Here is a 21,031-nt window from a genome sequence, read left to right on the forward strand (position 1 = left end):
ACAGTTCGAGCTAGAGACTTGGAACTTTCGGGGGACGCCCAATAAGTTGATTCAAGTATCATTAACATGCCCCTCATTTCCTCCACCCATTTCCCCCTTTCCCCTCCAAAATTATGTTATTTGGGATATCTCGAAAACACATTATTTTTGGAAATGTTCTAGAGACTACCTAGGCGGGCATTTTGTCCTTATGGCCTCTACACACTGTGAGAAATTTCTTAAAAAATGCCTTTTTAAAGAAAATTTCCCCTATCCTTGTAGGCAGAAACGTCAGAATTTTTTTTTTAAAAGGCAATTTTTGACGAAAATTGCTTCCAGTGTGTAGGGGAGACCGGGGTACCTATAGCCAGGGGTAGAATTAGTCAGTGGATTTTTCTCGTTTTTTTTTTAAATGTACATCGAGCAAAGTATTTTTTAATGAAAGTAGGAACACATCCCCATATTGTCAAAAATATTTATAACTCTGATCCTGTTATCCTACAATTTAGAAGCATTTTTATAAAATGGGTATAAAATTATAATTTTGATGTTACAGTTTTTGGACCAGCATTTGGTTTTCTGAGTTTCTAGTCAAGATTTCATATTTTTACCCATTTTACCTCGTTTCTGGTTTAATAAACCTAATTAAAAAATATTTTTCACTTGGATAATAATTATCCAATTTTTTTATATAAGATGATAAACACTGAAACAGCCCTCGGGGCAGTTGTAGCCACTCTTCCGTAGCGGGCTAAAACTATCAATGATTTTTCACTAATACATGGATAATTGTTAGACGAAAAAGTACTATTGATATTCCAAGCAATATTTCCATTTGGATGAGCAACTTGAGAAATAGATTTTTTAAGGATGTTTGAATGAATTTTGTCGCAATTACAAAACTGTCATAAAAAAAGTCAGCTAAAACCTTTTTTAGGTTTAAGTGACATATTTAGCATCAGTGGGCTTCAGTGTATCAAGTAAAACAATATTTGGTATCTTCAGTTTAAAATTTCGTCTGGAAGTGGCAATTAGTACCCCAAAAGTGGCTATATCTACCCAGGCCGGGGCAAGTGTAGCCAATGTGTCATACTTTTTTTCATTATTCTCTCTAGAAAAAGTCAAGGGTTTTAGAGCTTTGAATTACACTGTTTCAAACAACCAATATCCTAATGCTACTTATGGAACACAAAAACATTAGACAAACCTTATCATTTTTTCACAAATCACGCGCGAAAAAAAGCTTCATTTGCTGGCTAATCCTACCCTGGTCTCCCCTACACACCATTATACGAAAATACCGTTAAATCATTCTTAATACAGTAGACTCTCACTCAATCGGCTCTTTCTTAATCGGGCGACAAATTTTGTTGACAATTTTCACGTTTAATTATGAAGCTAATTCACTCAAATTCGCTGTAGTTCTTCCTATTTTATCGTGATTCTTTATAATTGAGCGCTTTTTGTGGAATTTACTAAGATTTTGACTCTCAATTCTATCGCTAAATCGGTTGACATTTCGCCCCAAATGCCCAATTGAGAGAGAGTCTACTGTAATGGTTTTTCAAGGCCAGTTTTTAAAAAGGCTCTAGAAAGAGCAGTTCCCAACTGAATCTCGTTGTAATTTGGGCTCGTTGTAAAGGTCCTGGAATTTCCGATAAAACTGAACTAGTTTCAATCGGTTATGAAATGGTAATGATGCGGTTTGTTACCGATTACTAATATTTATACTAAATTCAATTATATTACTCCTAAGGTGTATTTTGGGCATTATTTTGAGTGATTTTGATTCGTGAAATCTGTCGTGAACCGGTAATGAACCGATAACCGATTTTTATTCGAATTCGAAACGGTAAATTATGCAAAAATACTTTTGAGATACAGCATCTAAGTCACGAGTTCGAGAACTTCGCAAAGCCTGAAACGCTTTCAACTAACGGTATTTAATGTTACTCTAATTTGCTATATGAACCCGAATATCGTGTTACTAAAGCAAAAAAAAATGTTAAAAAGTCGTCCACATAAATTTACTGGCAATTTGAACGGAAGGAACTTATTACACAGACAATTAAGGCGATTTGACCTCAAATTATGCCACATCAAAGATGATGAATGATGAATGTGGAGAAAAAATATATACAAAGTTTTACTGGAATCTCATAAATATCGCATTTGAAATACTTTAGAGGAAGATTGTAGGTGGAGCGAAAGATTTTTTTTACATAATAACATTACACGATGTGCAAGAAATTGAGGTAATACGGAGAGTCAGAGAGGGTTTCAATCAGTGATTCCGGACATAATGCTCCCGGGAGTTATGCTTGGTTTGAGTTCATCTCTTCTCTCAATTTTTTTTTTTTTGGAGTTGAATTGGAGGGAAGAAAAAAGAAGCAATTTCACTTTCTCTTTCACAATTGCATCTTCTCTTACCGCACATTTTCAATTGCAATTTATAATTGTTAGGAGAGAGAGATAATGCACAATACAAGTTTGTGGCTTGTGGGGGATTTCCTCCAACTTCTCTCTGCCATGTTATTTAATTGATCCAGAGTGAACAAGAGCCGTTTGATAAGTTTGTTTGCTTTTTCTCACTTCTTAAGCGGTTTGTTTTTTTATTTATATTAATTTTCTTGCAATCTAATGAAGTAAGGTATTGTGTATGGTTCATGCAACTCCTTGCGGATTCTTTTGTGTTCCGGATTATTGATTTTTTTTGTGTGTGTTGTAAAAGGAAAAAGGTGAGAATTGATTAGTGTTCCATTGATGTTGTCCAGGTTGACGACAGCTGCTTCTTTCTCACAGACGTTTCTATTTTTTTTATTATCAAATGAGACTTTTTTTATCTTGATTCATTGGCCTCTTTCTCTCTCTCTTCTCTGCTTCATCCTTGAGATCTCGACACTAAAAATCTAGCCAATTTTTGCTTTCATCAATCTTTCTCTCATCACCTCAAGCGCCCTGCCTCATTGGTTTTGTTATTTTTTTAGGGGATGTATATCAGGCCTGTCCAGGAAGACTTCCAGCCTAATTTCTATGCAAATCAGCCCAATGGAATTTTGCCATATTTTTGTGGGCAACGAAAAAAAAATAAGTATTCATGCCACGAGCATGACGCGCATTTTCGTACGCACCAAAATCGTCTTTTTCCCGTCCGCACAAGGCACACTGTGCGACCTTGAGAGATCAAGTCACCATCCCACAATCATCCCATCCGGAAGTACTGGCCAAATTTCGCAATAAATTACCAATTGCTTAGTTTTTCCTTACCTTTTGCCGTGATTTAGTTGTTCGGAAAATTCTCTAATATCCCGATCAATGAGAAACACAAACTCTTCATCATTGAGATCTAGATTTCGGCCAAACATAGAGTGTTATGATATTTCACATTCAATAACAGTTACGGTGGGTTTATGGGGATGATGTTAACTTGTGCAAATGATCAAAAAAACAACACCAAAGCTCTGAATTAATTAGAAAAAGAATTGCCTTATTGAAGCTCTTGGGAAAAAATCACGACACATTGAAATTTCCTTTTTGACAATAAAGTCAGTACGAATACCGGACACGGGTGGCGCTGGTGTCGTGGAGAGTTTGTGACAAAATATCCCGCGCAATTTTTGGAGAGTTTTTTGTTTGGGAAATTCAACTCCCGGATGAGTGAAATGCAAAAATGCTTTTTCGCGTTGTTAAGTGTTTTAAATGCAATTTTTACCAGGTAAAGTGGCTATTTAAAACTTGATAGAGTCTTCATACATCAAAAGGTTATGGATTTTCAGGTGGACAGTGTGAAAAAAGCCCAGAAATGGCAATGCAAAATGTGTGGAGAGAATCAAACACTTCAGACGGAATATTCAAGAGGATCAGCTAAGGATTGCAGGCTTCAGGTACAGAAACTCAATATAGCAAATGCAGAAAATTCTGCCCAGAGATACCAATTTGCTGAAAAGGTACTATCTGGGGAGATTCATCTTCCAGAACCCGCACAAGACCAAGAAGAATCAGGATCCTTTGCAGGAAGCTCCAAATGGGCAGATTTATTAGACCAGGAAAGCGATGATAAGACTGAGGAATCAGGAGACACTAATACAGAATCAAAGCCTCTGAAATCGTGGAAAACAACCTACGAAAACAATGAAGATTCAACAAGAAACAAGAAGTTTCACAGGGATTTCTTATCTGCAAATAATTTCAAGGAAACAGACCTTAAGGATAAGGTTTATCCCAAAAAGTCATTTAATGAATCAAATCCACCTTCTTGGAAAGAATTTTACGGAAAGAAGCGTGAAAGTGCAAAGGAAAGAAAGGAATTTGAAGAAAAATCCCGGAAGTTCTTCTCTCCAAGCTATTCCACTTACCAGAATCGGGATAATAGAAGCATGCCGCTTCCTAAACTCCTGGATTATACACAAATGCAAAGAGGACGTCAGAAGAAAGTCCAGAGAACTTCTAAAGAAGAATCTTCGGATTTTTTGGGGAGTAATGAAGCAGAACAAAAGCCGGAACTTCTGCCGCCAGCAAAAAGATACAAGGCGGAAGAAGGATCTTTTGTAAAGAACCCGATAGGGACAACAGCATCATCCATTTGGGCCTCTTTCTGTGATTCCGATGAGGAGTGATGATGAAGGAGATAAAAATGAAAATTATCAAGGGGGAGATATTAGGGTCGGAAGTGATGTACAGCTGAAAATAAAGTGCTTGGAAGTCTTTGAAAGTGGGAGTGTCTAAAAATAAAGTCTTCTCTGTTTAATTCCGAATTTTGCAGACTAGGGGGAGGCTTTGAACTTTCGCACACGAAAATGATGTTGAAGTTCAGTGATTTTTTCTGACTAACATGCAAACCGTATCGATTTTCCAACTATGCCAAAAAAGTCTCTTACTTATAGGGTTCATAATCCCACCTCACATAATCCCAGGAAATTCTCAGATTTTCCTCTAGAGGAAAATGAAAATTTAATGGCGATTTGTGCGAAAGTTCAATCAAGTTTCCATCTTCGCACACGATTCACGTCATCATTGAACACCCTATTTTTACCTTAAATTTTGCACCAGACACTAAAAGTTGCACATCATTGTTTAAAGGGAACTCTAATCTACTTGATTAAACCGCCTTTCTAAGGAATGAAACGAATAAAACGTTTTAATATCACTTTTTTGGAACTTTTCTAAGACATATTTTCATGACACTAGAAACCACTTTTTTGTTTGATTCCATACATTCCACAGGAATTTCATTCCTGGAAACGGTAAATCTGGTAAATGCTTTCTTGAAAAGTCCAAATATCACCATTTACACTAATCAATGAGTTTTTTAAGCTAAAAATTGACCAAAAATCTTCAGGCGAGAAGACCGCATAAGATTCCACCATTCCTCTATGGAGCCGGATATGCTCAAAAACGTTTGAATGCGCATCATTGAAGATTTCTCTGTCCCTACAGACCCTACAGCTACAGGAATCGGGATTTAGCACAGAGATTGAGCTTCAGCAGGTGAACAGGCTAAAATTTTCACAAAACAGCTTCTCACGGACAATTTTTTTCTTTGACGTGAAAACAACACAAAAAGTGAGGTTATGTCAAAAACCAGTTTTAAACATGTTTGAGCTTATTGTAGATTCGATTCTTTCATTGTACATTCAGTTTGTGCAAGCTTGAAAAATATGTTTACATCAAAGAAATGCAAAATTGCCTAAAAATTACTCAACTGCGGTCTATTTGAGTCATATCACTTCTTGTTTATCAACTTTAAGATTTTTAAGTTTTACTTTATAGTGGTGGATCAAATCGGTAGAATACAATAGATATGAATATGAGGGATCGCATCTAAAATGAAGTTTCCTGGAAAATGTGCGAAGAAGTAATGTCTTCTATGTGCGATCGATCAATGTGAGTCAAGTTTGTGAAATTTGTTCCACCCACAAAAGCGGCCTTCTTCACACCCAAAAGGTTTTTACATAAATATAAACTCTAATAACCCCTCTATCTCCTGTAATAGTCGTTTTTCAGAAAAGTGATATTAATTGTGCAAAATTGTATGAAGTATTACACATCAAAATTACAATTTTGGACCTGTTTTTAATTTTTTCTTCGTGAAACTAGGAAAAATGGATTAGACTCCCAATTTTTTCAGGAAAGGTGGGATTTAAGACTAGCTATTGAAATATATAGCCATGGGTAAGATTCATAAATGAATATGGACGAAATACGAAGTGTTTGAAGGTAGCGTATGTGCGAACGATCAAAGCTTTCCCCTACGCTACTTTGAGCTCAGATTTTTAATTCGAGTGGTAGTATTATTTGAATAATTGCGAAAAAGAGTTCTATAAGGGCTAGATTGGTTGATACCCAATTGCGAAAAACCTTTATGCCAATCTGGTGGATAGGTTAAGTGTTGCAATATCAAGGTTAGAACGTTTAGCTGGAGCCGTATCGAAAGACAAGTGTGTGATCTCTGATTGATGAACGATAGGCAAATTAGTATTGTTATAGTCCCTTGCAACTAGAATTAGACCAATAATTTCTTCCAAGAAGTAAATCTAACTCGGCGCACAAGAAAGAGTAAAATCCAAACTACAAGATACTTTCCAGTGGTAGCGATTTCCCTCCTGATATTTTGGGATAAAGTACCTTTTCTAGATCAGATTTGTGACAGGTGTTGTTGAGAAAATGATCTAATACAGCAACAACGGAAAAGGTCTTGGAAAAAAATAGCCAGTGTTGATTGCAAATTTTATGGAATTCCTGGGCTACTACAATGCCATCCTATAAGCACAGTGATTAATATTAATTCATTAGATTTAATGCGTTTTTTTTAATAAAAAAGTCCGATTTTGGACGTAAGAAAGGGCATATAAGCTTGCAAGTCGACAGCACTAAATCATGCGTCGTACAATAGGCACTGCCAAAATTTCAGAAGTTGCAATGGAAAATTCTCCAGAACCTAGAATATCTTTCAGGACCCTTCAGATTATCATTTGCTTCAATCTTGAATACTCCTTGAAAGCTGTCTAAAACCAGAAAGACTCTCCAAGACAGTTTCAATCAATTACAAACAACAATACTTTTTTTTTAGAGACTCTCTCTTTCAAAAGTAGCTCCACTAGTGTTTTAGAAAATCCGTAGAAAGAAATTCTGTTGGTCATAAAACACAGATAATATTAAAATATCGTTTTCCTAATTAGATTTTTTCATAATTATTAAATAAATTATTGATTCCTAAGTATGAGAAGTGCTGGAAGTATTGCAGCTTTTTCAGGAGTCTTCCGAAATGTTGGAAGTGCGAAGGGGTCTTCCATACAAATTGTGAAAGTGTCTGGAAGTGTTGTACACATTTTCATCCTAATATCTCCCCCTTGAAAATTATGGATTTTCTACAATAAACCGTTACATTTAAAAAAATATCCCAAATAAAATTTCCCTTTGATCGATTAGTCAATGATTTCCCCTGCCAAATTTTTTTTGGAGGATTTTGGACGTCAATTTCTCGGTGAGATTATTCAATAATTTTCCTTAAAATTTTTATAGAAAAACTGGTTAGAAGTTGAGTAAAAGTCTTTCCATTTGAAATTTAAGGTGTGAGAATCGCTGTGGTGATAAAATGTTCCGATCGGTGGCTACTCAGTTTGTGAAGGTGGCTCGTGGCTCCGTGGGGCTCACAGCGCCCCGCTTGGGTGCCGTTCAGGCTGTTCGTCAGAGCCATGGGGGACCCGTGGAGACTGACGAGGAATTTGATGCACGCTATGAAGCCTACTTCAACAGACCCGACATCGATGGATGGCAAGTCCGGAAGGGGATGAATGATATCCTGGGAATGGATCTCGTGCCAGAGCCCAAGATCATTATTGCTGCCCTGAAAGCCTGCAGGCGCGTGAATGACTTCGCACTGGCTATTAGGTGGCTGGAGGGTGTTGTGGACAAGTGCGGTCCCAAGAAATCTGAAATTTATCCCTATCTCCTGTCCGAGATCCGACCAACCCTCGACCAGCTGGGCATCAATACACCCGAGGAGCTGGGCTACGATACCCCCGAATTGGCCCTCAAGACCGTCTGGGAGGAATAAAAAGATAGATTTGTTATGTAATCAGAGAGAGTGAGGTTATGTGTAGCCCGTTCCAAGCCATCGAGGTTTTGGAATTAATGTATTTAACTGGGATTGTACCAAAAAAATAAATGGTCAAAATTTAGCAATTCACAATTTATGCTGCTTCCATGTCTTGAGAATTTCAGCAGCTTTGGCGAGATTTTCATCCTTCTTGAAGTAGCAGTAGCGCACAAAGTTCTCTCCCAGAGGCTTATTGGGGACACTGTAGAAGGCCGAAGGAGGAATGCCCTGCAATCCCACCTTCTTTGTCATCCACTTGGTGAATCGATAATCCTTCTGAGCATCATTCTCACTATTCATGTCCACATTATCAACTTAAAAAAAAAAGCAAAATCTCATCAATTCCAAGAAATACTCCCAAAAAACCTTGATCCTTACTCAATGGGGACCAATCTGCAATCATAAAGTATCCTCCTTGAGGAACAGTTGGATGCATTCCAATCTCCTTCAAAAATTGCGCCATGTAATCCCTCTTGGCCATTAATTCGTCTTTGATGGAATGGAAGTAGCACTCGGGAGAATTCATCCTGGCCAGTTCCTTCTCAAATCCAATAGCTATGGCTTCCTGGATCGGCGTAGCGCAGGTATAGACACAATTCTGATGCACCATTTGAACGTTTTTCATCAAATTGGCCGGACCATAGGCCCAGCCCATCTTCCAGCCAGTTACCGAAAATGTCTTTCCGGCTGATCCCACTGTCAGTGTTCGCTCCCACATACCCGGAAGAGTGCAAATGCGAATGTGTTCGTATGGCTTGAACACCATCCATTCATAAACCTCATCGGCAATGCAAAGAACATTCCATTTCTTGCACAGATTCGCAATTACTTCCAATTCCTGGCGATTGAAGACTTTACCCAGAGGATTGTGAGGAGTATTGAGGACTATGGCCTTTGTCTTGCTGTTGAACAGTCCCTCGAGCTCCTTTTCATCCAACACCCAATCACCAGCACTGATCTCCCCTCCTGTGGATTTCTAAAAAGGAGGGAAGAGTATTATTATAATTCTAATCTAATAATTAATTTCAAATTAAATTGAATATAAAAATATATTAAAATACATTATCATTAAAAATAATACAAAAATGAGTTTTCAAAAGATTATTATTCTTCGGAATATAAAAACTTTCGGCGATCCCGTTGATGGCGCTGAAATCGTACCAAACGGTTTTTTTTATTCAAAATTTTGTGTCACGTGAGTTTTCACATTTAATAAAATTTTATATTTTTAGTAAATATAAATATTATAGTAGATAGAATTTAGTAAAAAGTAAAAACTAACTTAAATCACCAAAAACACCATATCTAATTAATTTTTATCAAATATTGTTTTCAGAATTTATTATTAAATAGGGGAACCTGGGGTAAAATGAGACAACTTTATTTTCATTTCATTTGAAAATTTCAAAACTCGATTTCTGCCAAAACAGAAATTTTTACCAAAAAACTAAACGTCCTTAAAATATCTTTAAAAGTCTAATAGATTCTAGTAAAAATAAAAAATAAAGGATATTTTCTAAAATAATTTTTCTTCCTGGAGATCAACTAGGCCGATTCGGCTTTATTTTCTTATTCTAACTATTCTAGGTTTATTTTTTTTGTCTATAAAATTGTGGTGTATACGGTGTATTTAACATCAAAAGCCAGAGAATATTTTATTTGTTTAAACAAATGATCTTAAATCAATTTAAAACTATTCGTATCTATCGCCTAGTAATCGTCTATTAATCTGGAAAAAGCTAATTCCAAAATACGAAAATTCTATGTCCCGTATCTAGTACATTCTCTGTCAGTTCTAACCCCAAAAAGCCTAGAAAGTTTTCGAAGAAGTCTTAATGCAGTTTTAGAAGGAACTGTCTGAAAGGTGTGAAAAAATAAAGTACACAAAGTAGATTTATATTGGTAAAAATATATTTTAAAATCATTTGGCTTTAAAATCAAATACAGTAGTAGACTTTCGCTAATTCGGTTTTTTGTTCAGGCTACTTTTTAATTCGTGTGGTATTTAAATTTGAAAAAAAAATAGTTTTGATGTGATTTTGCATTACTATGTGGTTTTCATGAAATTTACCATAAATAATATAAGTAGGGTAAAGTGGTACAAGTTGGACAATGCTACAATTTGAACAATGGTACAATTTGGACAGGGCTTTTTGTCTTGATAAATTTAGTACTACATTTTTATTTGTATATTTTTAATGCTTTAGTTTAGTTTTATAATTTGGTTCCTTCAGCTTAAAAACAAATTTTAAACTGTATTTATCAAACAAAAAGTCATGTCCAACTTGTACCGGCGAATTGTCCAACTTGTAACACTAATTCCAAATTATATCACTTTACCCTATGTAAACTTGATATGAGTATGCAGCAGATGAACAAAAATCGTTGCAAATCAAAAATAAAAATTTTCAAATCTATTAAATTTTCATTTAATCTATTAATTAATGAGTCAGTAAAGAAAAATTTGCGATAACACTAAAAACTTGAGTTTAAATTAGAATGGGTTTAAATTGGTATTTTAGGATTTTTAAACACTTTGTTTAAAACACAATAATATTTATAATCGAGCAATGTTTTCATTACATCACTTTCTTATTAGTCCGAAAACTTTAATTTTATAATTAAATCCATTAAATCTGTGAGTGCAAGGTCTTTTGAACTTATGAGCATCAAAAGATTATTAAAACGTTTTATAATGTGTCTTTTTTAATATAACAGTCCTTTTATGACATTTTAAAATCATTAATACTCGCAATAGTCGCAATACTATCAAAAGTACAGAATATTTTGCATGAAGGTTGTAGCGAAAGGGAGACCAAGAAGGGCAGTTGCCTTTCTCTCCCAAACTCAATATTTAAAGAAGAATCAAACCAAAAATAATTCAACATTAGGCTCACCTTAGGGTGAAGTAACCACTTATCGCCACTTTTAGAAAAATATAAAATTAATTTGATTATATTGACCCCTTATTATAAGAAATCTCAAATTTGACACAAAGTTACTGAGATGTATTGACTCCAGATTCGTCAAAAAAGTACTACTCCAATTTAATGCTGAACTACTTAAAAAACTGATTTTTTTATTAACAATGCAAAAAGAATCACTTCGTCGCCACTTTTTACCACTTTTCGCCAGTTTTTTAACCACTTCTCGCCACCCTCTTGAAAACGTCCGAACTCGATTATTTTGGGCAATATTATGCAAAGAATACATTCTTTCCGTACAGAAGTAGATCTTGAAAAATTCGAAAATCTATTTGAAGTTCCAAAAAAGAGACTTTCTTACTTCTTAATACTTTCGCAAGGTGGTGGAAGTTACATCCTGTTCGAATTTCGAAGTGCTCAAGTGTCAAAATGTGACGGTCTTCACATTGTTGTGAAGAAAAAAACTTAACAACGACGTTTACTGTTCTCGCCCCAGTATTTAATCACTCCATAATCACTGAGTAACTCCTTTACTAGCTTTATAGTGTGATATTAGATAAATTTTCCCCAACTTGTTCGAAAATTTAGTATGAAAATTCGAAATTGAATTTGAATTCTTCGAATTTCAACGACTTTTTGTGCAAATAGAGTTCCATTTACCTTTCATCCAAGACACTATTGGAGAATCAAAATCTACTTGTGATCGGGCTCATTCAGTATTTCTTTTTCCTCATGACCACCTTATTGAGCCCGATCACAAGTAGATTTTGATTCTCCAATAGTGTCTTGGATGAAAGGTAAATAGAACTCTATTTGCACAAAAAGTCGTTGAAGTTCGAAGAATTCAAATTCAATTTCGAATTTTCATACTAAATTTTCGAACAAGGTGGGGAAAGTTTATGAAATATCACACTAAAAGGCTCTCCAGAGAGTTACTCAGTGATTATGGAGTGATTAAATACTGGGGCAAGAATAGTAAACGTCGTTGTTCTCTTTTTTTCCTCATAAAACTGTGAAGACCGACACATTTTGACACTTGAGCACTTCGAAATTCGAACAGGATGTAACTTCCGCCACCTTGCGAAAATATTAAGAAGTAAGAAAGTCTCTTTTTTGGATCTTCAAATAGATTTTCGAATTTTTCAATATCTACTTCTGTACGGAAAGATTATTACTCACTTTAAATGATTTTTCTTCGGTTAAGTTAGCGTGGCCTATTAAAAAACAATGGCGACAGGTGGTAAAATCAATTCAAAACATTACCACTTTCCGCAAAATTTGATGGCACTTGTTATATTTGGTAAGAAATATTGGATTCGATGCACTTGCTTAAAATATTGCTCTAAAAAATTGCTCAAAATTTTAAATAAAAAAAACGAACAATTGTTATTTTTCGGCTCTATACGTAGCAGCAATAAAAATACAAATAAATTTGCGGTTCAATAATTTCATAAATCGTGGAAAATAGCGATTTCGATATACAGTGAGTGTCAATAGTTTGTTGCCCAATGGATGTTTGAGAAATCAAGTGAAAAAAATGATAGAAAAAAATACTTTTCCATTTTTTTCTTTTTGCAGATGAGTTCCTTGTAATCCGTAGATATTATTTATAATTTTCAAAAAAAATAATTAATTTTATTTCATATAAAAAATAATTGTTTTCCAAAAGTTGGTCATTTTTGAAAAATCAAAAGTTTGTTGCCTCATTAAAAAAAACTAATTCAAAATGGTGAAAACGTGCAACCAACTTTATGTAAACCGGTTATATTTTGAGCTTATGTCATTTGATAGGCAAATGGTGGATTTGTACATTTTTAAGGCTGTCAATGCTAAATATATAGGTGTAAGAGTGATGATAAATAACAAGAAATAATCAGTTTTTTGATAATTCATAATTTAGGTTATAATGGCAAATTACAAAAAGTTGAAAGGTGGGATATTGTCCAGAGATACTGCTGGAAAGAATCGGCGTCGCTTAATTGCCAAATTTTATGGAAATTCATGAAAAGTTATACATAAAATGGTCAAATATTATAGTTATGAGGCACGAGTAAATCTGAAAAACGCTACTGGTGGACCCAGGGTTTCGACTCAGAAAGTCGATAACCGCATTCTAGGTATCTCTGATAGTAACCCCATGATGTTTGCTTCAAAAATTCAGAGTCGGCTGGTTACAGAAGGCATACAGGCTTCAAAACCAACCGCAATTTAATGAAAGTGGTAAGAATAATTACTTGATTTGCAGGTTTCCATTGGTAAACAAAACCAATCTGGTTAAAAGGTTGTAAATTCACTTGGAGCATACTAAAAACGTAAAAATACAACCTCTTACGCAGTTTGGTTTTGCTTACCAATGGAATTTTGCGAGCCAAGTACCTATTCTTATATTGTCTTTCATTTTGAGTTTGATTTTCGAAGCATTTGAAGCCTGTATGCCTTCTGTAACCAGCCGACTTTGAATTTTTGAAGCAATCATCATGGGGTTACTATCAGAGATACCTAGAATGCGGTTATCGACTTTCTGAGTCGAAACCCGGGGTCTACCAGTAGCGTTTTTCAGATGTACTCGTGCCTCATAACTGTAATATTTGACCATTTTATGTATAACTTTTCATGAATTTCCATAAAATTTGGCAATTAAGCGACGCCGATTCTTTCCAGCAGTATCTCTGGACAATATCCCACCTTTCAACTTTTTGTAATTTGCCATTATAACCTAAATTATGAATTATCAAAAAACTGATTATTTCTTGTTATTTATCATCACTCTTACACCTATATATTTAACATTGACAGCCTTAAAAATGTACAAATCCACCATTTGCCTATCAAATGACATAAGCTCAAAATGTAACCGGTTTACATAAAGTTGGTTGCACGTTTTCACCATTTTGAATTAGTTTTTTTAATGAGGCAACAAACTTTTGATTTTTCAAAAATGACCAACTTTTGGAAAACAATTATTTTTTATATGAAATAAAATTAATAATTTTTTTTGAAAACTATAAATAATATCTACGGATTACAAGGAATTCATCTGCAAAAAGAAAAAATTGGAAAAGTATTTTTTTCTATCATTTTTTTCACTTGATTTCTCAAACATCCATTAGGCAACAAACTATTGACACTCACTGTAGGTGGCGAGAAGTGGGACACTGGCGAGAAGTGGTGATTCCACCCTATCCAAAAAGCAAATAAAACGATTTTTGTAAAAAATCGAGTTGTTCGACTTATATTCTGAGTGATCAAAATGAGCTCCCAGTAGTATGCAATTTATATCAAATCCTTTCAATACTTTTTCTCTCAAAGCGGTACTCCCTGTATGAGGATTTTATTAATTTTCGAAAATGTCAAAGTTATTCGTTTTTTATAATCAAAGACCGTTTTTTTTTAAGATAATTTTCTAAATTTATTCCCCCCTTACTAAAATCCTAGTTACTCGAAAAATAACTAACTTTTTCTAGAGACGAAAGTAATAAAAATTTATCATGTTCCAAAAATCCCCGCTGTCCCGTATAATGCTAAACGATATTGCATAATGCATATGCCGCATCGGCTTAAAAATTCCAAAGGCAATGCAGGGTTAAAATTTCATTAATCTCTCTTATTGAGGTAATAAATTAGCACCAATGTACATAATGTAAATAATGTTATCTGCTATAATTATATCGCAATCAACCTATCTTTAAGAAATTCCTCAGAACCCTCAGAAAGATCAAAATAAATGTACAAATAAATTGCATTGTTGTAAGAAGGCTTTATACCTCTTGTATGATATTGCAAATTTGGTTTTTTTCCAAGGTTAAGCTTTACAATCGGGTTTAAGTAATCTGTGTCAGTGTTTTTACTGTATCACATCACAGCCTCTCATATTTAACTGGTTTCAATGCCCTTTAACCCGGATTTTATTACTTATTTGATAAAGATTTTCTGTCTAGAAGTTGACGGGAGACTTCTTAGAGGAATGGAATGTAACTCACCGGTTTTAGTGGAATAAATCTGGGAATTCCTCCTGCAGCCTTGACCATGGGCTCGTAACAATCGAAGAATGGTTCAATGATGATCACTTCATCACCATCATCTACGTGGCCCTGCATAATGCAGAAGAGAGCTTCGTAGGCTCCCACTGTGACTAGGATCTCGGTTTGTTCATTCAGATCCTTCCCTACGAGTCCCGAGTAGAGTTTTTTGAGCTGTGTCACGAGTCGCGGATGTCCAAATCCCCGGGTGTATTGCATCAGCAGGGGATTTGTGGAGGAAGCTGTTTGAAGGGCTTCAGTGACATAGGATGGAGGTGGATAGTCCGGAAAGCCCTGACCGAGATTCAGGGGCTTGTACTGAAGAGCCAGCTGGATGTATTGTACCCTGCAAGGTCACTTGGTTAGGGACAGATTGGGAGACTGGAAACTACGCAGTTTCCCAAGGATTTTTTTTCCTTACCAGACACTCTCAGTGCTTCCACGGTAGCGCTTTGGAAAGTCAAATTTGTCTCCGCTCATGATGCTTGTGCTAAAGTTCCGATCAAACTGAAGAGTTCGTGGTAATGTTTGACACTGTTTCACCAAATCCCTCGTTAGCAATCGAAAGAAGGTGCTCATCTGCGGAAGAAGAAAAGCCGCAAAAACCACTAAGCACACGATACACAAGACAGATAAGGCCACTTCACAGTAATTTTACATAAAAAATACACATCTGATAGTACTCTGTTGATGTGTTAGAGTGAATTGGGGAGAATAATTATCACAATTGAGGTTTTTCAGTGGAAATTTCTGTGAATTGTTTACCATTCCCTCTCAATGCTTCCCAAAGCATGATCCCACCCTAAAACCATTTTCCCCTTACGTACGGCTTTGATTCTTTGGTAGAATTTAGTAAATGCAATTGTCCTATCACAGAGGAAAAGAATACGTAGATTATGTAAGATTTTTGTACGAAAAATTCGCGATAAATAGATAATTTCCCATAAATACATACACAAAAGATCATATATGGCGCGAAAAAAACAGCTGATTGGCATCCCTCTGGTGGTGAGACGCCGCAACTAAAACGCATAAACGTCATGTTGTGGTTGTGACACGCAAACAGTCCAGAAAACGCGATTTTCTCTCAAGTTTTCATCTCAATTTCTCAGTGTTTTGTGCAAAATCCAGTGCCCAGAAATGGATGTTACGCCCCTCTTTAAGGCCTGTGTCAAGACAATGCGTCTGAAGAATAAATCCCTGCCTGTACCGGACAAAAATCGCATTCTCAAAAAGCGTCCCGTCACCACGGACGTGGACTTCAATGGCCGGTCGAAGGATATTCGGTACAAAATCACGCAATTGAGGGATTTCTTGGTAGAAAATCGGGCTGCTTACATGAAATTCGCTTGCCACTTGAAGAACTCAGCTCAGATGAGCGATGAAGAAAGAGATTTGATAGACCAAGAGTGCGAGAAGGTGATAAACTTCTGTTCACAGTTGATCCTCGATTTCCGCCAAGATTGCCGCAGCATTGAAAAAAAGTCACCACAGCAGATGCGGGAACACATGAGAATAGTCCTGGAAACTCTAACAGAATACCTAAAGACCATTAATGATTTCCACATGCGACAGAAGAAGCACCGGGTTCAGAGAGAATTGGAAACTTACAAGTTCATCAAGCTAGAATCAGACAAGAGGAAGATCCCAGTGATGCCATTCACAGCACCAAAAGCTGCAAAGAGTGACAGTGAGAGAGATTCAGCAGAGGAGGAGGATGAAGATATGCCACTAGATCGGTCGGATGAGGAGAAAAAGAAGGATTCGCTAAAGGAGAGGAAATCTCTCTCAGGACGATTGTCGCTGGATGAAGAGATCGCCCACAATCAGTCTTCCTACGATGAAGGAGACAAACTCAGTGCCGAGGATATTCAGATGTTTGAATCGGAGAATGTACAGCTGTATCATGAGCTTCAGGGATTGGCTGAGGAAGTGGAACAGATTGAGAGGAATGTCGTGGACATTGCTCAGTTGCAGGACATCTTCACCGAAAAGGTTTGTTTACTCATTTATTTATTTATTTATTTATTTATCGAAAATAGTTATGCTAGGCGCACAATAACTTTTGCTTTGAAAATATGTTTTTGACTTTTCAATGAGAGAGAAAGAGATCTAAATAGTCGTCCCACTCATCCTCATAGGCATTTCCGATAAAATTTTAGGGGAATAGGGGTTAGCTAGGGAGTAGGGGCTCCAGGGGGTAGATGTTAGCCATTACTCTAAGTAATATTCTTTTAGAAAGTACTATAATTCCAATTCCTTGTTAAAAAAACTAGCGGAGGCGAGATTTGATATCTAGCCCTTTGAATGCGAATTGGTTAAAAATATTTTAAAATTTGTAAGGGTTAAGGTTTGTAAAAAGAACGTTTTTCTACATTAAATTAAAAAAAAAAACACATGACATCGATGAAAAACATGCTTGTAAAAAAAGAACATTGAAAATCTTTCTTTTCATAGTAATAATTATAAGCGGAATAGTAGAGTTTAAAAAGCTCAAGATCAAATCTTGGCTTCCTCCACAGAAGTTTGAGATTGTTTGATTTTTTTTTTTTACTTTTTTTTTAGCGGAAAGAAATTGTTTAGCCAGAATATTCTTTTTTTTTAACTTAACAGAAAAAAAATTATATTTTATTATGTTGTTGAAAGTGCATTATCATAAGTCTGTTCTATTTTGTCACCATGACTTTATTTAAATATAAAAAACAAACTGTCGCTAAATACTTAAAAAAATGAAAAAAAAAAAGATTTGAGGCGAGATTTGATACCGAACTCTTTCAGTTCGCGTATGTTAGTCATCATAATTTTTTTCTACACTCCTATTGCTTTTAGGGAGGTTAGCTGTATCAACTAGAGCCTTTGAGTATACTATACAATAAGAGTTTAATATGCTCCAAAAAATATTTTTTATTAAATATTTAAAAAAAAAACAATTCTGTAACATTTCCAATCATCCTCTTTAATTGCTTATTCCACCATTATTTTTTTTATATTTATGCACTTGCAAAGCTTCCTGTTACACAAAAATTAAATTCAAAATTCACATTTTTAAAATTTTGCACAATTTAAATAAAATATCCAAAGAAATCAATGGGCATCCTTTTGTAAAAAATACTTAACTCTATTCCAAACAAGTTTTTGCAATATACAAACATTTATTTTTAAATTTTGGGTTGCATTGTATATTGGGTTGTTACAAAAATATGGACCTTTTACTAAAACTTTGCAAAAAAGCAAATTAGCATTTGAATGAAATCGGAAAATGTAATAAATTTTACCAGTATTCGAAAGATTATATATTTTTTTAAAGACTTTAAAAGTTTTGAAGTTTTAATTGGAAGTTTAAAAGAAGCTTTGAAGTTTTTACTGGAAAAATTTCTTACGGATAATTATTGCTGTAACTGTAATTTGTGCTCGTATAATTTTTCATGCCCTTGAATATTAATTTTTCTTTAAAACTCTAGAAATTTCTAGAAATTATGCTAACCAGAACTGGTTTCAATTTAAAAAAAAAAATGAAAAAGTTTTTAAGGCAAAATTTCAAAAAGTACCTACCTACTTTTATTATTAAGATTTTTTTATCTTACATTCTGTAAATTTAATAAATCCCTCAGTTTTCTAATAAGTCTTCAATCGTTAAATCTTGAAATCTGTCATTGAACATTTCGTTTATATTTTCCGATTAAGGTGTTTAATGTTAACTCTTTGATTAGATTACCCGGGTTACCGGTGACCAATAGAGAAAATCTGTTTTTCTAACTATCTAATCTAAATTCAATTCTGTCTAATGTTTTTACATAATCGTAAAATGGTTGTAGGAATCTTAATTTTTTTTTTCAAATCTTTAACTATTATGTAAGAGTGAGGAATTTTAAGGTTGATTGGGTCACCAGTGACCCAATCCTACGATTCCTACGATCTTCTAAAATCTAAAGCTCTGTTATGCTATAAAAAATATTTAGAGACGGATGTATTGCACTCAATCGGGATTTAATCGGTAAAGTAACTCGAAAAATGATTTATTTTGTTTAAAAATTTTTATTTATTGGTTGTATATATTTTTTCGATCTAGCTAGAGGCTAAACAGTGATAGATATCGACTTCTAGTTTTCGATTAGGCACCATAAGTCTATAGTTTTAATCTATAGTCAGGTTTTTTGGTTTCCTTTATTTTCGAATATGTTTTGAAGGTAGTCTATGCAAACTTTCGTCCATGACCGGAACTATTTTCGACATCGAATTTTCGAAGGACAAAGTTTAACCACTTGGAGCGACTTGGAGGGCTTATTTTTCAATCGATTTGTTTAAATTTGGAAAACTAAACGGAAGTGAACGTGGGTAAAAAAACGCGCGAAAGATAATACACGGACAGATCCAGGGGCATGATATTTCCTATCTTTCCCATATGTTTCTAGCGAGCCGAAAAAATTTTTGAGTTTATTAGCTATTTTCTGTCATTGTACAATGAATTAGTAAAAAATATTAATACAAAATAAAAGCCAATTTAATAACGAAGAGGCAACCGAAAACTCTAAATTGGCAATCTACGTAGTTTTGGCGATATCTTGTGAAATGTGTACGAAAACAGGGAAAAAATTACACTAAAACTGGTCGCATTTTTCAGAGCTAATGTCACTCCCCTGGACAGATCTATCTCACGAGTTCGAGCATTTCGTAAAGCCAGAACGCTTTGCCATCTCTTTTTCATTATAGTTAAGAAGTGAAATGCTATAATTTTTACATTTTTAAAAACATTGCAAATTTTTATTCAAATTGAAAATGCAGAATTCTACAAGTCCCTCGCTTTGAATAAAAATCGGGTTTTTTTTTTAATGTAAAAAGGTTTTTTGAAGTCCTTTTTATGTATTACACATTTTTTCTTTTAAGCCTTTAAGGACGATTGTATCACCGATGCTCCAAATGAAATAGAAAAATTATACAAGATTTTTTTAATAGTAGAATAGATCTTTATTTTTTTGGTGAAAATACAGTAGACTCTCGCTGAATCGGCTCTTTTTCATTCGGGCGAAAAATGTTGTTGACAATTTTCACGTTTAATTAAGAAGCTAATTTGCTCAAATTCGCAGTATAGTTCTTCCTATTTTATCGTGATTCTTTATAATTGAGCGCTTTTTATGGAATTTACAAAGGCTTTGACGCCCAAATCTCTCAATAATTCGGATGTCATTTTGCCCCAAATGCCCAATTGAGAGAGAGTCTATTGTGGTTTCCAATTTTTCGTGGTAAACGGAGAGTCAATTAAAGGGCTCGAACCACAGGGCTCTGTGTAGCAAAGTAAGGGCTTTATTTGCAGAGAAATGGATAGTGTTATGCATGTTCCGACCTCTGAGCTTTTTTTCACTTGAAATCATCGACCATATGAAAAATATTTTGTAAATTTTCGTAATAAATTGTAATTTTGTTTTAAAAAGGGCAATCAAGCAAGCAATACTTACCGTTGAATTTTCGCATTCAGGTGACTCTCCAGAAGGCTGATATTGAGAGAATTTCCAATACAGTCGTGGGAACGACTGAGAACGTCAAAGACGCCAATGAGCAGATAAAGCAAGCAATTCAGAGAAATGCCGGACTCAGGGTATGGATACTCTTCTTTCTTCTCGTCATGTCCTTTAGCCTACTTTTCCTTGACTGGTACAATGATTAATAAATCGTACAAGGCTAGGTGCTTTTATCAAAAAAATTGTTTTATTTCGGTGAAAATTTTCCGCGAGAAATGTCAGCATTTGAATATAGTTCTGGTTCTGAGGAGTCCCAGTCCCAGGACTCCCAAATTTCCTCGGATCCTCTGAATTCCTGTAAGTTAATACTGAGAGGTAAACCTTTTTTGCCACAAATGTCCCGGAATAAAAGCTAGAATGATTTTTTCTTCAAAAGGTCTGCAAGGAATTGAGGCAATTGTCCTTTCCCTGACTGAGTTCCTCAGTCAAAAGCTAGAACATTGCGAAAAGATGCTCCTGGCCATTAAGCAGCAAAAGGAACAGCACTTCAGGGAC

At 35.0% G+C, this 21,031-nt stretch overlaps 6 protein-coding genes across 9 annotated transcripts in view; 3 read left to right on the forward strand and 3 right to left on the reverse strand.

The window, feature by feature from the left end:
- Positions 1-3,550, reverse strand: part of LOC129804172 (coiled-coil domain-containing protein R3HCC1L) — a 33,262-nt gene extending 29,712 nt beyond the window's left edge. The window contains exon 1 of one of the 2 annotated variants that reach the window (XM_055851260.1): positions 3,466-3,550. In XM_055851260.1, the coding sequence (XP_055707235.1) occupies positions 3,466-3,500 (35 nt within the window). In that variant the 5' untranslated portion in view covers positions 3,501-3,550. Of the gene's footprint in view, positions 1-3,246 lie in introns of both variants that reach the window. The other variant, XM_055851253.1, reaches the window with a different exon arrangement.
- LOC129804262 (B-cell receptor-associated protein 31) overlaps positions 1-21,031 on the reverse strand; it is a 417,963-nt gene that overhangs the window by 78,379 nt on the left and 318,553 nt on the right. The gene's annotated exons all lie outside the window — the stretch shown is intronic.
- On the forward strand, positions 3,534-4,726 carry LOC129804239 (uncharacterized). Its single transcript, XM_055851373.1, has 2 exons — positions 3,534-3,694; positions 3,756-4,726. The coding sequence occupies exons 1-2, from the start codon at positions 3,650-3,652 to the stop codon at positions 4,593-4,595; spliced, it is 885 nt and encodes a 294-aa protein (XP_055707348.1). The 5' UTR covers positions 3,534-3,649; the 3' UTR covers positions 4,596-4,726.
- LOC129804292 (cytochrome c oxidase subunit 5A, mitochondrial) lies at positions 7,385-8,159 on the forward strand. Of its 2 annotated transcripts, none has more exons than XM_055851451.1 (2): positions 7,385-7,462; positions 7,549-8,159. In XM_055851451.1, exon 2 carries the CDS (start codon positions 7,574-7,576, stop codon positions 8,033-8,035), a length of 462 nt encoding a protein of 153 aa, XP_055707426.1. In that variant the 5' UTR covers positions 7,385-7,462; positions 7,549-7,573; the 3' UTR covers positions 8,036-8,159. The 2 variants fall into 2 exon arrangements, with proteins under 2 accessions (XP_055707426.1, XP_055707436.1); XM_055851461.1 differs by having other exon boundaries at positions 7,434-7,462; positions 7,528-8,159.
- Positions 8,072-16,062, reverse strand: LOC129804210 (kynurenine aminotransferase). 2 transcript variants are annotated; one of them, XM_055851334.1, is made up of 5 exons: positions 15,976-16,062; positions 15,442-15,599; positions 14,982-15,366; positions 8,456-9,053; positions 8,072-8,391 (listed from the first exon to the last, which is right to left on the reverse strand). In XM_055851334.1, the coding sequence occupies exons 1-5, from the start codon at positions 16,060-16,062 to the stop codon at positions 8,165-8,167; spliced, it is 1,455 nt and encodes a 484-aa protein (XP_055707309.1). In that variant the 3' UTR covers positions 8,072-8,164. The 2 variants fall into 2 exon arrangements, with proteins under 2 accessions (XP_055707309.1, XP_055707302.1); XM_055851327.1 differs by having other exon boundaries at positions 15,848-16,007.
- On the forward strand, positions 15,950-21,013 carry LOC129804224 (syntaxin-18). Its single transcript, XM_055851348.1, has 2 exons — positions 15,950-17,015; positions 20,494-21,013. The coding sequence occupies exons 1-2, from the start codon at positions 16,161-16,163 to the stop codon at positions 20,680-20,682; spliced, it is 1,044 nt and encodes a 347-aa protein (XP_055707323.1). The 5' UTR covers positions 15,950-16,160; the 3' UTR covers positions 20,683-21,013.

Source organism: Phlebotomus papatasi, chromosome 1, assembly GCF_024763615.1.
Source record: "Phlebotomus papatasi isolate M1 chromosome 1, Ppap_2.1, whole genome shotgun sequence".
NCBI lineage: Eukaryota > Metazoa > Arthropoda > Insecta > Diptera > Psychodidae > Phlebotomus > Phlebotomus papatasi.

What these genes read in the sequence shown, in the direction of transcription:
- LOC129804292 (XM_055851451.1), top strand. Translation starts at nt 7,574, where the DNA reads ATGTTCCGATCGGTGGCTACTCAGTTTGTGAAGGTGGCTCGTGGCTCC.
- LOC129804224 (XM_055851348.1), top strand. Translation starts at nt 16,161, where the DNA reads ATGGATGTTACGCCCCTCTTTAAGGCCTGTGTCAAGACAATGCGTCTG. An exon ending in AGGACATCTTCACCGAAAAG is followed by an intron (nt 17,016 to 20,493) that starts GTTTGTTTACTC and finishes TTTCGCATTCAG; the next exon opens with GTGACTCTCCAGAAGGCTGA.
- LOC129804210 (XM_055851327.1), bottom strand. Translation starts at nt 15,973, where the DNA reads ATGTATTTATGGGAAATTATCTATTTATCGCGAATTTTTCGTACAAAA. An exon ending in TCTACCAAAGAATCAAAGCC is followed by an intron (nt 15,600 to 15,847) that starts GTACGTAAGGGG and finishes CTTCTTCCGCAG; the next exon opens with ATGAGCACCTTCTTTCGATT. An exon ending in GATTTATTCCACTAAAACCG is followed by an intron (nt 9,054 to 14,981) that starts GTGAGTTACATT and finishes CCTCCTTTTTAG; the next exon opens with AAATCCACAGGAGGGGAGAT.
- LOC129804239 (XM_055851373.1), top strand. Translation starts at nt 3,650, where the DNA reads ATGCTTTTTCGCGTTGTTAAGTGTTTTAAATGCAATTTTTACCAG. An exon ending in TTAAATGCAATTTTTACCAG is followed by an intron (nt 3,695 to 3,755) that starts GTAAAGTGGCTA and finishes ATGGATTTTCAG; the next exon opens with GTGGACAGTGTGAAAAAAGC.